We start from the raw sequence: 19,452 nt of genomic DNA, 5'->3' as shown, positions 1-19,452 counted from the left end.
GGGGGATCAGCTTAGAAATAGCATTGGTTGATATTTGTGACTTTGGTGAACATCACATCACATGTCATGACCAATTTATGCAGAAAACCGAGAAATTGCACAGTGCCATTACTTTTTCTTGCGCCTCTATTTGCAAGTTGAATTGAAACTATTATTTATAAAATAAAGCAGGTGTGAACAACGTTTGAGAGTATTGGCTGCTTTTTGAGGGGTTTTAAAGATCATCAGTGTTTATAAGGTACAGAGGATACACATTCACTAGGTTTTAACTTCAGCTAAAACTGACTATAAAAAGGTCTTAAAACATGTTAAATAGATGTGTCTGGTACCTGCAGATACCCTGCTTGCAACATCACAAATCAGCTATCTGGTGGATGATTTGAACCTTCTTGAGAGCCTACGGTGTGGTCAATTGGGTGGTAGTGAATATTATTAGAATAAATGTAAAATAATCTCCAATTGTTTCTAAAATTTGGACAGTTAATCTCCCACCAGAATTCCTACTGTGCATGTTCAGAATTAATTTGCCTGCCAAACAAGATGACAAACTATTTTCTAAGAACGTGCATACACCTGCAGCAGTATGACTGTCACTATTTGAGTTGCATGCACACTAGTTGATTACTGAGACTCCCCCCGAGGCATCAGTGCAAGCAATGTGTATTGCAGACTCCACATTCCACTTCCAAAGTGTTAGAATTATGTTTTATTTCTGTGATTTGCCTAAACTGCTCTGTGCTCTTTTTGTCTTTCTCTCTTCTTCTTCTTTACCTCCAGGAAAACCTAAGAGTTCAATCAAGAAAACCACTTGGGATGTCCCAGCCTTTTCTGGTTGTTTGACCAACTGTATAGCACAGGAGCAACACTTCACAAAAAGCAGTATCACGTGTATGTGCTTACAAAAACAAACAAACAAACAAAAAACAAAAAACAAAAAAAAAAAACAGCAGCAGTAATATCAGCTACAAATATCAGCATCCACAACATCAGAAGTGCTCCGGAGTTCCTACTGTATCGTTCCACAGCTGGATTCATTTATATTATGTACATACTCTATTGTTGGCAACAAGATGTACATGTGAAGAAAAAGCATATCACCGATGTTATTCTACTGAACAGGGTTCTACTGTATAGTGTGATTTGTGGTCTATGGCGTTAACAGAAGGCCAGTCTACACAGTTGGAGGCAAAAGAAAATACTATTCCGTATGATTACCATTGGTAATATTGTTATGTAGAGTTAGTTTTATTATTTATATGAAAACTAAAATCATGGGGTAATTAGGCTGGAAGAGAAATGGATTTCCTTTCACTGTACATACCTTGGTTTAAATATGGGGTCAAAAGGACTTAAAAACACGAGTTAAGATTCTCTGCTGCCACTACTTTTCAAATTAAAGTGGAAGGAAGGGCTGGGAATTTTTATATCTTGATTTTTTACGTTTAATTTATTTGGTAATCAATTTGATGAGGGGGGAGATGTGACTTTTTTTTTTTATTAAGAAGAAAAATGAGGATTCCTGCAGTCTTCAAGACAATGAACACACTTATTATAGAGTTTTTAATTACATAAATGTACCTATGGAAGTAAAAAAAAAATACATAATGTTTCTTTATTTATTCTCTACAATTGCTGTTTTAAAATGTCTTTAAAAGAAAATAAAGTACACTTTAGAAAAAAATCACTGCTTTATTTCATGTCATTTACATAATAATTTTGTCTTTTATTCAGTGTGACAAAACAAATTGAAATCAAAGTGACATCTTTTGTTTCATTTGTTCAAACAGATGACAAAATAGACAATGGTTGTGTCAGACTTTGTGTGTTTGATCACAAAAGAGCCAACAAGGCGAGTTTGGTGCTCTCTGTAGGCCTGAGGAAGAACTGAGAAAAGAGAATGGAAAACATCTGGCTTTGAGTCCTGGGTGCATTTGAATTTAGGGAACAAAATGAAGAAAACATATATGAATGAAAATACACGAATATTTTGGATAAAAATTGAGTATCATTACAAGCCAGCAGATCATATCCGTTATAACTGGACATATTCTGTTAGGTTGGTGGTAATCACTTCAGCACCGCACTTTATTGGTGACTCTACAAGCATGAATAGCTAGCTCGGATATGAAGATGATGTAAAAAGCTGAGGCGTGTGTAACCACAGCTGGGGTGTGCAGGAAGCTTGCCTTCCACAATTTTGGGTTTGGTCTGATGAGTCCACACATGCCTGTGCCTCTGGCATGCCTGGAACTATGAGAGGTAATTAATGTCACATGAGCATAGGATGAGCTGCTGTAAATTGAGGCAAGCAGCTGCTAATGTCTTAGCTTTAGAATTTACTTTTATAACTTATATTAGCCAATGTATAACTATGACAGGGTAAAGAAAGTAAATAGTGTCAGTTATCTAAATGAAAAGTGTCCAACTTGAGGTGTGTAACAAAAAGACATGAAACAGAACTACACAACAATGGGAAAAGGCAAGTGGTTAAGTGAAAAGAGGAAGGTGAAGAAGCCTACAGTGTGACAGACATGTTTTATTTTATGAGCAAGCAAGTTATTAAGCAGTTCATCACACTGCAGGTTTATCTTTAAGGCTTCTTAAATATGTTAATGAATTTCCCTTATATTTCCCTTCCCAGGCTCATGCTCAGTAGGAACAGGTCTAGGTGTAGGCTTTGGCTGGCAGGTTTGATTGACAGGTCAGGCACACAAATAATAAAATAACTAATGACCATATCAAATAATTAATATAGCACCATAAAATAACAAAGGCCTACATCAAATCATGAAATTACAAACTTGAGACATTTTCCAAAATACAATAAAAACCAAAACCTGTGATTTGTTAATTCCCTTGGACCTTTATTTAAGTGAAAAAAGTACCAAGAAATGGTTTTTATTGTTTTCACTGACCATCTTAATTGAATTTCCTAAATATAATCAAATTTATGATTTGATGCCTGCAGCCTTTGATACTGTGGACCATGCTAATCTGATCTCTCATCTTGTTAATAAGACTGTAGATCTTCAAGGCTCAGTCTTAAATTGGTTTAACTCTTATTTAGACAGCAGGAGTTTCTCAGTAATTATTGGTGGCAGCTCTTCCCCCTGAGCTCCACTGCTGTGTGGTGTGCCCCAGGGATTAATTCTTGGTCTGGTCTTATTTTTACTTTATATGCTCCCACTGGGTTCTATCCTTGAGAAATATAACCTTTCCTATCATTGTTATGCAGATGACAATCAGATTTACTTACCTGTGGGGTCACTAGGGGGTCAATCATTGCAGTCATTCTTTGACTGCTTAAATAAAATAAAATTATCTTTTGTGTCTAAATGAAAGAAAAACTGAGCACATATTGTTTGGAAATTCTGCTAGCATGCGGGGCTTCGATCTGGTTACTAGGACCTTTTCTAGGCCTTGTCAATCTATGGTAAAGAATTTAGGTGTGTTTTTTGATAATGATCGGAAGTTGGATAAGCAGATTAGCGCAGTGGTAAAAGCTATCTTTTTTCCAGCTTTGTTTACTTGCAAAGGTGAGGCCTTTTCTTAACAAAACTGACCTTGAGAGAGTGATTTATGCCTTTATTAGCTCCAGGCTTGATTATTGTAATGTGCTGTATGTAGGTGGTGCAAGATGCAACTGCTGACCTTTTGATGCATACCTCTAAGGGTGAACATATTACTCCTGTTCTATGTTCCCTTCGTCAGCTCTCTGTGTTAGGACTGATTTTAAAGCGTTGATCTTTGTTTTTAAGGCACTAAATGGTCTCACTCCTCCCTATCTTACAAAGATTTTAAGCACCCATAGTTTTGCTAGAGCTCTCAGATCAGCTGATCTGGGTTTATTGGAGGTCCTGAGGACCAGATATAAAAGGTGGGAGCACTGAGCCTTTGCAGTTGCTGCTCCCTAGTTATGGAACAGTTTGCGGCCTTGCATTGTGCTCAATATCAGATGTGGTCTCCTATAAATCAGAATTAAAACCATATCTCTTTAAATTAGCCCTCTGCTCTTGTAGTTTATTGACACTCAGATTACGTTCTGTTGTTGTGGGTTTCTGTAGTTTCTCTGTGTGTAGTTTCTTTCTTGTATTTTCAGTTTTTATTGTCACTGATTGTGAAACACTTTAGTCACTCTGTTGATTGTTGTAAGGCGCTATACAAATAAATGTTGATTTGATACTTCTTCCACCAGCGTAGAAAATCCTCCATATATGGCACTAACCGCCCGTCATATCCAGCGGAGTGTCAAGTCACAGCCTGCTCCCCGCCCCCCTTCTAACAGACTATCATATCTAACCAATGGAACTACCCGGATGAAAGGCAATAAACCGTACCCATTCAGAATAGTTTGACAGGACCGAAAAGCAAAATCCAAACCACATTTATTTTCATTTTGTTCCAGCCTGAAATCACGACCACAAGGGAGAGTTTTAGGGAGAAAGTGCGACATAGTTTCCCCCCCTGAGAATGAGACGAACCTGAGATTTAAAGGCAAAGAAACAGTTGTACTGCAGCTCGTTGAACGTTCAACAAGTTAGAGTGTGTTCAATGGCAAGAACTACGTGAAACCGCCCCAGCTACAAAGGAACAGAGGAAGAACAGCAGTCATACGTTGTACGACTACACTGGCCGCCTGCATACAGCGAAGAGAGGTGAGTCGGCTGTATCGTTACGTGCTTTCTTGTCAGTAATCCTTAAAACCATCGTTGCGTGCCCCTACCGGATCACGAGCCATAGACTTCTCCTCGGGCCGCTATGTTTAGGTAGAAATGGGCGAGTCCTCCTCCCTGGAGGATTTGTGTCAAGTTTCAACCGGGGGATCCCAATTAAACCGAGCTGACATCCTTTATCCGAAGCCTTCCCGGATTCAAACGTTATAAAGGAGTCACACGGCAAAGTTCGGCTAGCTAACAGGCCTTAGCTCGTCCTTATGTGGGTGGTGTTTGTTTAGGTACACCGCGATAAGAGCTAATTGTGAACGCATTCAGGTCTAATCAATAGAGACTCGTTACCGCAGTGGAGTAAATATACATGTAGTTTGAAGAAGATAAAACTGCCCTTTATGCCGCTTATGGTGCAATTCACGTATGCGCCAAAAGTTTTCTAACGTAGTGTAAGTTGGAGATGTCGCCAAATAAAGTGGCGTGCCTTTATACATGGCTGCTTCAGACTGCGTAGCCATGTGTAACTGTGTAAACGGTAAATAATTTGGTGTTGCATAAACTCCCATCAAAGATCCATCTCACACCGGCGCCGGGTGTGTTCCGCTATGTCCGGGAGACTCCCAGCTTGCGCCATGTGTGCGCGCTCAGACACTTCCTGCACGAGTTTACGCAAACAGCGTAGGCAGATGTGACTGACAACCTTCCCTTATGTAAATATTGACCGTAGATATGTAAAGTACATAAACTCGATCACAGGACTTAAGTACAGTTTTGAGGTATCAGTACTTTGAGTATTTTCATTTTCTGCTGCTTCAAAATTTGACTTCACTACATTTCAGGCGCAAATATTTTACTTTTATCTCCACTACATTCATTTTGTATAACTTTGTTTACTTTTCAGAACCAAACCAATAAAACAGAATAGAGTATAATCATAAGACTTTATTGATCCTCAGTGATAAATTCACAAGCTATTCAACAGTAATTCAAATTATAAGCCTATAATGTAGTTCCCCTTAGCTCCACCTTTACCAGCTGCAACAGTGATGAAAACAGTAATGCTTCAATAACGTGGTATGTGAATGTATGTGAAATGTGCCATTCTGCATAGACAATACTTTTACTTTTGGTACTTAAGTATTATTTTAAATACAGGACTTGGAACATTTTAACATTGTGATAATGCTCCTTTTACTTAAGTTAAGTAGACAGTTCTCATACTTCTTCCAGTGATTGATGACAGTGGATGAAATTATGTAGTGGACTCTGGCTTCATTAATGAAATAAACGTTGGCTGTTTGCCATTCTTTTGTGTCATGTAGCCAGGTGTAGTTTGCTTTAATTACATGCTTAAACATTACAAATTTGCCTCCAAGGACTTTACAGTTTGTACAGTGTGTGACAGGCGCCACCCTTCAAGATTAGGATTAAGAAGAAGGCTCCACAAAAGCTCCCGTCGAAGGGGAGTACTGTGTGCTAGTGGTCGACAACCACACGCGATACCTTTAACAGGAAGCCGACCTTAGAGTTCTTAAGAAGCAGGCATTTAGGAGGCAGGAGAAGGCTATTTAAAGATGCTTTTGCATTATGGGAATTGTTGGATCTGGAGTTTTTTGGAGCTTTATCTATGTTAGGCTTAAAGTCAGGAGATCTCCGCTTCTTGTGCACAGAATTTGACCTTTTTTTATGTCTTTTTGTGAGTCCTCCAACTCACAAATGGAAAGCAGTGCTGAAGTGCTGGATTATCCCTTTACCTGAGTCAAAAAGGGCAAATCTCACAAAAAGCAACAAAGCAGGGATCCCTTTTCTAGGACAGACAGACATGCAGGAATGTTGTGCTGTAGAAGCAATGCACATGGAAATAACAAATTATAATATTTTAACTTTGAGGTGGGAAAAGGACAGACCACACGAGCACATCTGTTTCTGTATTACAATACTTAATATTCCCCAGCTTTGTGGATTGAAATGTGAGTTAAAATTTAAAATGAAGGTGCAGTCACAGCTTTTGGTTCCTGGTCCAAAAACAACAATCCTGTTCCTGGACAATAAGCAACTGGTGCTGAAGTGGCGTGTTTCACTTTGGTCTTTCCAAAAAAACTTATGAAATTGGAAATGTGTAAACAGTAGCTCAATGAGAAGTAGCTGAATGGGCTTTTTGTTATCTAAATGTTTCAATGTGTGCACAAGTCTTCTGGTCTCTGGATGGTCGGCCAACATTAACCAAAATTTACTTTAGCTTGCAGCAGTTGCACTTGCCAAAACTGCGGGTGCCTAGCAAGTATTGATCTCCTGTAGTCATTTAAGCCACGAGCAACTCGTATACCAGCAGGAGGCACACCTCTGATTGTTCGTAATGTTGCCAGTTTGGGAGTTCAGCTCTTAGGTTGCTGGTCCGTGCGATTAGAGCAAGTTGTTTTGTTTAGATCAGCTACAAGTAGAATGTCTGATTTGCACTGAAGAAGTGGGACACACACCTGAGGGCTGATGCAGCACAAAGGTTGGTTTCCAGTTCCCTGCTGTCCGACACAAAAACCTCCAGTGTAATCGCCCATAATTCCCTCCAGGACTGGGTATACATACCTGTGCTCATTGACATGTCTTACTACAGTCCACAGAGAGCCTGGTCTCTGTTTGAAGTTTTTTAAAGATTAAAAATGAGCTGTAGACACTCTGAAAGGATGTTAGACATGCTTATTCAGTGACAGTTGTATGGTGTGCTAACAAGAGTTGTGATTTGAGAGGTGACAAACGGCAGCATAACTGAAGTCCACACACTGATCGACTTTGACGGTGACTGGTTTGGTGGCTAGAGCAGTCGTCTCCCAGTCGGAGGGTCGGAGGTTCGAATCTCGGTGCCTGCAGTCCTCGTGTCGAAGTGTTCTTGGGCAAGACACTGAACCCCCCAAGTTGAGTTGGTGCCACAGATGGCTGCCTCGGTTCTGTACTGGAAACAAATTCCTCGTGTGTAACATACTTGGCCACATAAAGGTGATTATCCTCCTTAAAAGATATAATAGGAGAGTTGATCTTTCACTGCTGTTGTTTCAGCTGCTAACGGCAGCTGAAAGTAAGACCTGTTTCAAGTTACTGTGCATTCACATCATATATGACAATATCATTCATATTAAGCTTATAGTGAATTAACGTTCACACATACAGTCCCTGTAAAAGTATCTGGAGATGTATGACGAGTTAAATCTCCCTCTTAAATGATCTGCCTTAGAAAGACGCTCAAAGCTTTGGCTGCATCAACAATGGCACAGCAGTAACATGATGATCAGACTCCACATCAGTGGAACTGATATTGTATTTAGTTCACAGGTGTCTAAAATTTCCACTAAGGAGTTGCCCGTAATTACAGTGGCACTGTTTGCTTGACTGCTGAACTGAAGTGAATGCAGTTGGCGATTTCTGTACAAAATTTAGGGTAATTATCAAATATATGTGGAGATATCTCAATACAAACAAAACTGTCTCTGAAGGAAAGCCAGGGGACCACCAATATTCATCATCCGGTAATGTTGCTTCAAAATCTCATGGCCGTTCTTCCTCTAGCTGCGGAGATGCACCAATCTGGACCAACACTGCCGTCCTGAGACACTGCTAGCATGGTTAAAAGTACGTCAAGCATTAAAAGACAAGTAGAGAAACATCTAATCTTTTTTCCCCTGGTTGGCTCTGCTACTGTGTTGGAGTCTTCACAGATCTCTGGATCACATCCCTCCACATCTCAGATCTTCATACTGGCTTCCTGTGTGTCAGAGAGCTTATTATAAAATACTGCTACTGGTTCATAAAGCACTCACTGATGTATGGACCAAAGTACATCTCTGATTTGAATATCAGGAATCATGATTCGGGGTGCTATTGGGTATATAAACATTTATTCTCCAATGTTTTGTTAATCTTGAAATTAGGCTTTTCTGTCACTGTTCAGTGTCAGTAAATGTGTCGTCCAGCTGCAGAAATAGGTAGTTTTCCAAGAAATACTGCCAAACTGAAGTTGTCTTTAGTGCTGTGGATGAGTTCCCACAGGTTTTCTGATTACCCAGTGTCCAGCTAAACAAAATACTCCATTATTCTCCTTCATCTGGCACAGGAAGTGCCCAAATAGGGTCCCTGATGCCAGTGAGATCAATCAACTCCAATCAATACTCATTTCTCTCAGCACTCTTGGTTTTGTTCTCCTTCCTCTCAGGATGTTGTCACGGCTCAGTGAGCTGCTGTATTTATCTAATAGAAAATCTGAATGGATATTACCCAGCAGACAAAACCTTTTGAATACCGCAGTTTCTTCTGCAAGGTACAAAAAAAAGGCACAAATCCTTTTCTCTCCTGTGTTTGGTCTTTAGGATGCTGTCAGAGCTGAGAGAGATGATATGGGCGGACTGGATTTGGTTTCCTGAAGGTCACGGCTGGGCTGATCTGAAGGACCACGATGGCCTTGTCTTCCCTAAAGCACAGGACCTCTGGGCTGCTCTCCCCATCGCTCTCTGCTTCCTAATCATCAGACCGATATTTGAAAGGCAAGTCATCTGCCATTTGCCTGCTGATCTACCACTCTACCTGACTGATTTACATGTTTCTTTCTGATGAATATGACACAATGTGCAAGATCTTTCTCATCCTCTCTCTAGGATGGTAGCGATTCCTCAGGCCTCTCTGCTGGGAGTGAGTGACAAGAAACGTGTATGTGCACATCCAAATCCTACCCTGGAGTCCTATTTTTGCAAAACATCAAAGCATCCCACGCAGGTAATCCTGCTTACTTGAGGAAACTAGCACTGCTTCATACATAATGGGTGTCATTTGGCAAGAAGGTCTAATTATAGAAGTAGGAGATTTAGTTTTTTTGTTTCAGTTCACTAGCATGATAGAAATATTGCATGAAATTTGCAAAATTGCATTAAAGATGGCACTGACTGTGTCATCTCTTTCCTTTCCCCGCTTTTGTTGTCAGAGCTCCATAGAGAGCCTAAGTAAACAGACGGACTGGTCAGTGCAACGGGTCCAGAGGTGGTTTAGGAGACGGCGAAACCAGGACCGGCCCAGCAAGCTCAAGAAATTACAGGAAGCAAGGTAGGTAAACGCACCAAACCACTTTCTGTCCTTGATACTGAACTGCCTTTGAATCATGAAGTACATGTGAAAGATGGTTTTTCCCTTGCATTGTAAAATTTCAGTTTTTATCATAACTTGTTTAGATTGGAAATTCAGTTGGAAGCCAACCTGTATAAAAAAGATGGACGGTGCTTCACCACTTCCTGCCTCTAACCAAAAGTGGAACCAAAATGTTGCGAATACGGGGGCAGCTATCTTGTGTGTGTGTATTTATTATGAAATTTCTGACGTTGCTGTGCGTTCTCTTAACAGCTGGAGATTTACCTTTTACTTTCTTGCTTTCTATGCTGGCCTGGCAGTCCTTATTGATGTGAGTACTCTTTCAGAATCCGGTCTGTGTAATTTTGCAGCAAACAACTTTGGTCTTCCACTAGCAATCTTGTCGGCCAATTGTTTCTTCTTCAGTAAAATAAGAGTGGATCTGTTTTGTAAATGTGACGTACAGAAATTTCGCAAACTGGATTTAAACATTGTAAACGCAGTGGGCACACTGTTGGATGCTACACACTAACATCATTTCCCTGTGTTCTTGCTTTATGTTTGTACACAAAAGCTCTTCTGCTGTTGTGTTGCACATCATTAACACTGACTGTCTCTCTCCTTAGAAACCATGGCTTTATGAAATGAAGCAGATGTGGGATGGCTTCCCAAAAATGGTATGTCAAAACCTGAAACGTGGCCTTCAGTTTATCACAGCATGTGCCAAAACTGGCTTTTCCTTCCTTTAATTGGTGTATTAAGTTACTGAATTGATTGGTCTGTAAAATTATTGGTGACATGCCCTTCTGATTTTTCTCTTCCTTCCCAGCCACTGATGCCTTCACAGTACTGGTACTACATGGTCGAACTAGGTTTCTATATCTCGCTGGTTTTTAGCGTAGCATCAGATGTCAAACGTAAGGTAAGTGATACGGCGATGCTTCTTAACCTTTGTTAGCTCTCTGTACTATAAAACCTTTCAGCACCCTTCTATCAAGTGAGATCAATCGCCGAGTGCATAAAACAGTGAGAATGATTTGTTGCGTTGCTAGTGTGTTTTGAGGTTTGGATATTGACTTTTCCATTAAGAAGTCCTGCTGTCCTTCATTGTATTGAGTAGAGCTGTCAGCATTCGCAGTGCCATTAAAGATAAGGTTCAGTTCCACTCATTTCTTCCACTTTGGTTTGCTGTGTACAAGGGGTTTGTACACAGGGAACTGTCCTTATGGAGAGGACACCGACAGTCTCACACACTGCATAATGGACTATGTTAACTTCTGTGTGGAGAACACTGTACCCACCAGAACTGTTTGGTGTTTCTCCAGCAACAAACCCTGGATCGACCCAGATATAAAGGCTCTCTTGAAGGAGAAAAGCAGGGTTTTTAGATAAGAAAACAAGGAGGTGTGCAGAGGGGGCTGAGAAGGAAGTTCAGAGAGGGGAAAGACGGCTACAGGAGGAGAACAGGGGGACAGCTGCAAAATCAGCAGACTCTAGAAAGGCCTTAAAGCCATCTCTGGCTACAAGAAGCCCTCTCTCATCTGGAGAAGCCTGGGAGCACTGTGAGAACAATGTTCTTTGACTTCTGCAGTGATTTCTGAGGGACAAGTTGGAGCACAAAGGGTTGGACCTCCATTTTTTTAACTGGGTTCTGGACCACCTCACCAACCGACCACAGTATGTGTGTGTCTGACATGGTAGTCTGCAACACAGGGGCCCCGCAGGGAACCGTCCTGGCACCATTTCCCTTCACCCTGTACACTACAGACTTCATGTGTAACTCACTGAACTGTCACCTGCAAAAGTTCTCTTGACTCCGCGATCGTCGGCCTCATCACAGATAAGCATGACAGAAAGTACAGAGAACTGATCCAGGACTTTGTGTACTGGTGTCTGGAACTGCCTCCAGATCAATGCGGGGAGGGTCACAGAGCCCGGTGGTGGTTTTCTACAGGTGCAGACACACCAGTGAACATCCAGAGAATGGACATTGAGACACTGGACTCTTAGAAGTACCTGGGTGTTTATCTCAACAATAAACTGGACTGGTCAAACAACACTGATGTGCTGTACAAGAAAGGCCAGAGCAGACTCTACCTAGTAAAGACGCAGTGAGCGAGCTAAGCTGTCTTTCTCAGTTAATGTGTGACCCGAGCTCTGTGTATATAGAGAGACACTTTGACCATTTTGTCCACAGGTCTAAAGGTGGCAGACCTTCAAGCCTGTCAGAAAATTGCAAGGCCTCAGTGCCAGCACTTGTTTTCTAACTCCAGTTCACAAAACCAAGGAGGTAATCTTTTAAACCAAAACAGAACACCAGATTTCCACATTTTTTTTCCTGAGAACCACCATCTTGAAACTCACCTCCAGTTGGGGGATTTGTTTTGCAATGTGTGACTCTAGTTTCTTTTCATAGTTGGAAAGCCGTATATTTGGTTAATCATTTGTAAGACAATCGGACACGCACTGTTAATTAGTGACCAGTCTTTGCAGCTTGATCAATAAGTGACCAAACACTGTTGGATGCTAATTTTTACACCATCTCTTTGTCTCTGTATATATTTTTTTCCTCTGCAGGATTTCAAAGAGCAGATGGTTCATCACGTAGCCACCATTGTCCTCCTCAGTTTCTCTTGGCTGGTCAACTACACCCGAGCAGGGACTTTGGTTATGTTACTTCATGATGCCTCAGACTACCTAATGGAGGTACGACAACATGCTACCATGCCAGAAAAAAAAAAAATATAGTTTCCGAGTTAATAGTTTTTTTGTCATGCACCTACTACAGATATATGAAACCTGTATATTCAGCACTATGTAGCATATCATTTAAAACCTCTAGAGCACTGGCTTCCATTGCAGTTTTTAGTTGCTGGTGTCATCACGGGCTTCATATCTTCTACATTAGTGATATGTAGCGGAACAAGCTAGCAAGGCAAAGCAAACAGAAAATCATCAGCCTTATCCTATAAGGTCAAAGCACCTTCCTCCTCATACAGGTCACTGTCTGCCCTCTAGAGGGCGATACATGAAAATGTGACACTGAACTCTCTCTCTCTCTCTCTCTCTCTCTCTCTCTCTATCATATTCCAGTTAGCCAAGATATTCAGCTATGCAGGATGGAAGAGAACCTGCAACTGTATCTTCACGGTGTTTGCAGCAGTTTTCATCATCACCCGCCTCGTTTTCCTCCCCTTCTGGTAAAACCAATCTTACATCACACTTGCATTACTAACTGAGAAAGAAGTGATGCTTTTTTTGCTGGCTTTACAGATATTAGGTTAATGTATAGTTGGATTTCCTAGCAGCTGTAATTTCACAGAAATTTGAAATTTTGCCTTTTTTGCACCTTTTTTTTTTATTGGTGCTTAAAAATGTACGTATGTGGAAATGCCAAATTTTGACATGTTTGTGCCATTTTAAATGCAGAAGATGCAGTGAAGGCTGACAAAAACATTTTTCACACAAACTTTAAAGCTTAAGTTTGATAAATTAACAGTTTATTTCTATGTTGTCTCAATTGTTGTTTCTTGACCCTGGTAACAAATAGGAACACCTCAGTAATTTGAGTCAGCCGAGGTACACCATCCTCACTGTCACTTCAGATGTGTGCTAATCTGCAGCTGAAAATAAAACAAATGCATGAAACAAATACACTATATACTAATCTGAGTAACATTTGCTATAAACTAATTCCTAGCAGTGTTAACATGTTATTTAGCCTTTTAAAAAAATAAACAATATATTTGTGACCAATTTTTTTTTATTTTTTTATTTAAAGATCTGTGTTCACTAAGAACAACTAGGCTTTGGAAAAATATAAAATAATTTACAGCTTATCCTTTAACAGTGCTGTTCCTGCTTCTACTGCTGTAGACTGATGTCACTGTACTGTGTGAGTCACAAAAAAAAAAAAAATACAAATGATAGTGTGGGGGTGTTCGGGTCCCATAAGGTCCACATAAGGGTCCTGCTTCTCTGTTACCTCTTTATAACGGCTGGGTTCTATTTCAGTTATTAAGAAACAACATGCTGAGCAGCAATAAAATACCATGATGCATCACAAAGTTCCTGGTGCTTCATTTAATTGTGCAGTATGGTCATGTCCTCCTTGAATCTATTAGCATAAAGGCTGTTGAATGATGTATACATTGTTTCACTTTTTTGCCAAAATTTTGTACATTTTCTCAAACATTTTGCAACATTTTACTGGCACCACAACAAACAGGCACATTGTCCACACTTTAGGCCCCTCTCAAATGGCTTTTGATGGTGACTGTAGGTGACTCAGACTGGACTCTCTGTTCTGCCTTTGTCCTGTTGTCTAGGATCATACATACAACAGTGGTGTACCCCCTGACCGTCTACCCACCCTTCTTCATCTACTACTTATTCAACGGGCTGCTGTTTGTGCTGCAGGCTCTACACATCTTCTGGGCTGCGCTAATCGTGCACATTGTCATCAAATTCCTGCCAGGAAATGTATGAATGACTTCTTAATGTTGTTTTTCTCCTAATGTGTAAGACAGTCACATTAAACATTTTATGTCGTCTTTTTTACATGACAGAACATTGTTGAGGATGAGCGGAGCGATAAAGAGGAGTCTGAGTCGGAAGATGACGATCACGATCACGAGCAGAGGGAAAAGTCTATGAATGGCCACGCGCCCCTCGGCGGTGACCACTGGAAGGAGGACTGATTGGACAGTGAGAACTAGAGAGGAGGCTGTGTGGGGAGTGACAACGGGCCTTCACGTGTCTCCCTTAGCTGAAAGCCAAAGAATGGAAGTGTGGCGAGTTGAATGGTGCAGTAGGCAACACACACACACACACACCCATATCTATATACCCTTCTTTCCGAAACCCCAGTAGTCCGTTGTGGATCACATCAGCCCTCTGTGGATTACACTGAATTAAATGGAGAGGGGAAGACTGCACTGGAGAACCGCGATGATCTGCTTAGCATCGAAGCAGCAGAGTGGTTTCCTCATTACACACACCTGCTCTTTTCTCTCCCCTGCAGTGTCTTTTGCTCTTTTTCTCAGACTTTGTGCTGTTGACCAAGTTGCCAAATCTGCATGCAGCTTTACAACAGCTTCACACAGCTGTTATTAGGATGGTATCCCCTTCCTACACAATCAGATAACACTCTTCGAGTATTATTGCCCTTAAACGTGACTGATTTTTGCTCTAAATGACCACACTGAGATCAGTGGCACTGTGAGGAGCACTAAGGTGAATGAGGCCATGGTTTCCTACAGACCATAATCTGATTAAAGTATATTTACTGAAGCCCAAAGCATCAGTTGAATTTGTGCAAGATAGTTTTGTAGCTGTCATTTTGTCACTTCGGTCCAATGGTTTGGAGCAAGAGTTACTTATATTTCTTCCAGTGATGTTGAAGACAAAATCACTGGTGATTAAATTATTATTTTTTTTAACATTTAAAACTACAAGAAGGTGCTACACCTGCCACATGTTGAAATGTGCCATTGTGGACATTTGTCTTGCAATGCTTTGAAGGCCTTGTGGGAGGCAGAACGTGCGGAGACCATTTTAAATGTTTTTGTTTATGCTCAGTATCTTTTAGTTTGATTTTATTTTTCTTTATCTTCACTTTTCAGTCCAGTTAAACATTTAAATTTAGAGGCAGTTTGTTTGAGTGCAACCCAAACCGATCAATAACTGTTTATGAGAGTTGATAGGATTTCCGTCCAGTGTGGTTTTTCCCTAATCCTTCCAAAGATGCACCTTATGGTTTCTTCTGTAGATCAGCTTTGGCTAAATATCTGAAAACCAAACTTTTATTTGCTTTGATGATGGTGATTATCCTTATCCTTATCCTTTGCTATGTTTAGATTCAAATTAATAGGTTTAGAGTAAGATTTTTGTTAAATACTTATTTTAATTATCTACCCAACATCTTCCTTTTTATCAATTTTGGTTCATTTTGTAAGAAAAAGAACAGTTTAATAAAATCTTAAGTAAAGGGATAAAAATTGAAACATCAAAGTATGGTTTACATTTTGACTTTGTCATCTGCAAATGCCTTCACCATATCGAGTGTTAATTGTAACAAAAAAAAGTCTTTATTTCTCTGTGCCCCAACACCCCATGCACTCTGTGCCTCCCTGACCAATCACCTGCAGCTCCCTCTACAGCTTTGCGTCTACAGAAAGTCATTTTGTTTTGCATTAAGTGTGGCTGAGATGTAAAAATCCATAATGATGATGATGATGATGATAAAGATAACAGTGGATAAATATTCTGTGCATGCTTTTGTTTCTTCCTTTACATTTTGAGTTCAAATGACAGTTTGATTTACATAAAGGCCTGGTTTTCGATGTTTAATGTTTTTATCAGCTCATAATGATTACAATTAAACAAAATGGCTGCTGACCAAATGATAATTCAGGAGTGGAGAAATGTGCCCCTTTACATTGGTACTGTCATGTGGTGGAGACCATATGTAGCTGTGGAAATGGACCAAATACAGTCTGGCATAAGCACCATCCATCAGTCATTCCTCTGGTGTAGAGTAGCCCTGAAGGCAGCATGGAACTATTGCAATATCAGATGGCACAGTGGTGACTCACTGAGCAGTACCATGCTGGCACACTTTTGGAATGAACTCTGACTCTGAAATTGAGGTTTAGGTAGGAAAACGTTTATCTTCCTTCAGCCTGAAAGTTTGAGACAGTGCCTTTTTTTCTCAGGCTGCCTTAAAAGAAACCAGTTCCTGTTTCCTCCTCCCTCTGCATCTCTCCTGGGACAGTATTTTTGCTGCTGCCTAAAAGACCTCCTTGGCTACTTGCATATGGAGTGGGATCATTTTACCTCTCTGCACTGCACTTCAGCCTCCTCGCTGTTCTTGTCACTGGCGGCCTCACTGTAACAATCTTTATTTTAAAGCAGCAGGGTCAATTTCCACCCTGCGCTTGCATCTGTCTCCACAGTTTAATTGGTAATGCAACTCCTGCTCCTTTTATCCCAACGTCTGGGATTTCCTGTCCACACCCCTCTTTTATGTCCAGTCTTACCCATCCTCTTTAAATCTTTGCCTCTCCTCTCACATATTTCTCCTACTTCTGTTGCCTTTTCAGTCATGCGTAATGAATGAGCGCAGTGTTGCATGAGGAGCCTAGGTTATGGTGGTGTGAAGTCTAATTAATGACAGTGATGAAGATGTTCCAGACGGGAACAAAAGCTGTGGGGTGTTTGATTCACTTGTGAACAGGGTATGCCGTCATTCAATTCCTGCTTAAGTATTAATAAAGGTTTCATACACCAGGGGGAGATCACAAGGTACAAGTGTATGCGTGTCTGTGTGTGCAGGAGCTCATTTTCCCTGTGTTGATCATGGGCAGACAGGGACAGTAAAGACTGGTAACTGATGAGTGTCTTACGTAACTCGAGAAATGAGGAACCTCAGAGGCAAACGATGTGCAGGAGATGCTTTTCAAAGCTGTGGACAGGTGCTGGGAAGACTGCAGCAGCACGCACCTGGGCCACTGATGAAGGATGGTGAGTTTGAAATAACATCTTTCATATTAATCCATAATCTCTTCAATTCTGCAAAGATTAATCACTTTAGTTGAATAGTGAAAATTGATTAATTAAAATGCTATTTCTAAGCAAAAATGTCAAAACCTTCCTGGTTTAAGCTTCTAGAACCTGACCAGTTGGACTTTTTTTGTGATGCTAAACTGGAAACAATTGGCATATTAAGCAAGGGGATAATTCAGTGATTATAAAAACAATAATTGCAGCCCGAAACACGCCATCTGTAGTGTTAACAAAATTCACAAACAACAGCCTTTTCACTATCACAGCACCTGGTCATAAAACCTTGTACTGCATTTAGGTATATTAATAAATTGCAGCAGGATGTCTTTTCAAAAGGTTTTGGGGGCATTTTTGTCTTTATTTGATAGTTGGACAATGCACATATAGAGGGGAGAGGGAGAGGGGGGTATGACATGCAACATAAACTCTTCACTAGAAAGCAAACCAGGGGACTTTGTAGTTAAATGCTGTGCTTTATGAAGACTTCGGCCACTTTACAGCCATTTCAATTGCTGTGTGCTATGCCTGCATTCAGAAGCTCGGTTTAACCTTCTCTGTCTCTGTTTGTTTGATTCATATTTCCCGCATTAATTCATAACCATGATCTCAGGAGCTCACACTTGCATTCTGAACTGGTGGTGCTGAACTGAAAAGGGGAAGAAACAGTTAAAGAAGGACCAGCAGGCACCACTGGCCTCATGGACAAGGCTCCCCATCTCCCTGCTGCAAAGCTTGAGGTGGATGTGGACCTGGGCTTAGCTCTCTTCTTCCTCTTTCTCCTGTGTTTCTTCCTGCTGGTGACGGTGTTGCGATGTGCCCAGACGGTGGTGGATCCTTATGGGTCCATCTCTACCTCCACCTACCAGGAGGAGCAGATCACCTGAAAGAGAGGAGGGTGAAATCCATCAGTATCATGACTCTGCAAGACTCTAGGAAATTCAGATTTACTCGTACACTCTCTGTGTTGCCTGTTTTTGGCCATGCATGTTTGAATGGATATGATGTTTTTCAGATAGGCTACATGAGTCAGGGCACAAGACATGCATCAAGTTTTATGAGTGTTTTTCATGTAACCCTGTGGAGTCTTGGACATTTTTCCTATTACTGCTGCCTTGGATCTTTATACAGGGGTTTGTGAAGCACAATTCTGTATGGTATAAACAAGTAGCATATTTTCATGCATAAGGTGTGTGTGTGGTGCAGTGATGTCACATGACATTGATTGAAAAGATCCCACAGCGCCTTTTAAACAGCCTTGTCGTAGATTACTGAATGCAGCAAACAAACCAGTGGTTAAACGAGTGTGTGTATGAAGTGTTGATAAGATATATTTCTTTGGATAATCAGAGCTCAGTCAAAAGTAGCAATGCCCTGATTTTTTTAAATATATTAATAATAAATATTGCTGAATACTAACAATTATGCCATATGAAAGTGTCCTTTTACATTATTATGTGAGCTGTTGTCTCATAATCTGCCCATGACATAGCAAATGGAGCAACTGCTACTGAACCATCCTTCCCCAGCACAGTACCAATCTATGCAGCTATCATATAAAGCTTTGGACATAAGGAATGTTAGATATTCCTGAGAGGAAATTTTGGGACTGCATTGCTCATGCAGAGCACTGAACTCCTGCTTTATATTTTATGGGGAAAAGTCCTCAATCTTTGCCAGAGGTGTATCACCCCAGAGGATGTTCAGCTCTACTGTATTATTGTAGTTTGCTGTAATAAGTTAGAGGGGGAGATGCTCAGAAATAACATGTGAGACAGGACCATACAGTGTAATAGTAGTGGAGTCTAAAACCACTATTGGGTTTATGGATTCAGGGATTCATTTGTTTTATTATGGAGGCAGGAATAGTAAAGAGGATATACAGTATACAGTGAGGAACAGAAGTATTTGAACACCCTGCGATTTTGCAAGTTCTCCCACTTAGAAATCATGGAGGGGTCTGAAATTCACATTGTAGGTACATTCCCACTCTGAGAGACAGAATTGAGAAACAGCAAGAATGCTGGCTCACAAAGACCTGTTACTGTGCCTTGAAAAAGTCCACCTCTACTCCACTCATTAATCTAAATTAGTAGCACCTGTCTGAGCTCTTTAAAGA

The 19,452-nt window shown here is 40.7% G+C and overlaps 2 protein-coding genes across 2 annotated transcripts in view; both read left to right on the top strand.

The window, feature by feature from the left end:
• The window catches only part of celf3a (cugbp, Elav-like family member 3a), a 29,203-nt gene extending 28,254 nt beyond the window's left edge, over positions 1-949 (top strand). The window contains 1 exon segment of the mRNA XM_020586013.1: positions 778-949. The gene's annotated coding sequence lies outside the window, so the exon portion shown is untranslated.
• A 3,296-nt stretch (positions 950-4,245) lies between these two features.
• On the top strand, positions 4,246-16,091 carry cers2a (ceramide synthase 2a). The gene is made up of 11 exons (XM_020586024.1): positions 4,246-4,655; positions 9,023-9,196; positions 9,308-9,425; positions 9,631-9,749; positions 10,044-10,101; positions 10,397-10,447; positions 10,600-10,692; positions 12,348-12,476; positions 12,864-12,970; positions 14,099-14,252; positions 14,339-16,091. The coding sequence occupies exons 2-11, from the start codon at positions 9,024-9,026 to the stop codon at positions 14,468-14,470; spliced, it is 1,134 nt and encodes a 377-aa protein (XP_020441680.1). The 5' UTR covers positions 4,246-4,655; position 9,023; the 3' UTR covers positions 14,471-16,091.
• The last annotated feature ends 3,361 nt before the right edge of the window (positions 16,092-19,452 follow it).

This window comes from Monopterus albus, unplaced genomic scaffold (genome assembly GCF_001952655.1).
Source record: "Monopterus albus unplaced genomic scaffold, M_albus_1.0 scaffold393.1, whole genome shotgun sequence".
Classification (NCBI taxonomy): domain Eukaryota; kingdom Metazoa; phylum Chordata; class Actinopteri; order Synbranchiformes; family Synbranchidae; genus Monopterus; species Monopterus albus.
Note: the sequence above shows the minus strand (reverse complement) of the source record. Positions and strands in the feature narration are given on the sequence as shown.

Bases quoted from the DNA above. Each gene is read 5' to 3' on its own strand.
- cers2a (XM_020586024.1), top strand. From the start codon at position 9,024: ATGCTGTCAGAGCTGAGAGAGATGATATGGGCGGACTGGATTTGGTTT. The intron at 9,426-9,630 runs GTAATCCTGCTT...TTTTGTTGTCAG, and splicing joins CATCAAAGCATCCCACGCAG to AGCTCCATAGAGAGCCTAAG. The intron at 14,253-14,338 runs GTATGAATGACT...TTTACATGACAG, and splicing joins TCAAATTCCTGCCAGGAAAT to AACATTGTTGAGGATGAGCG.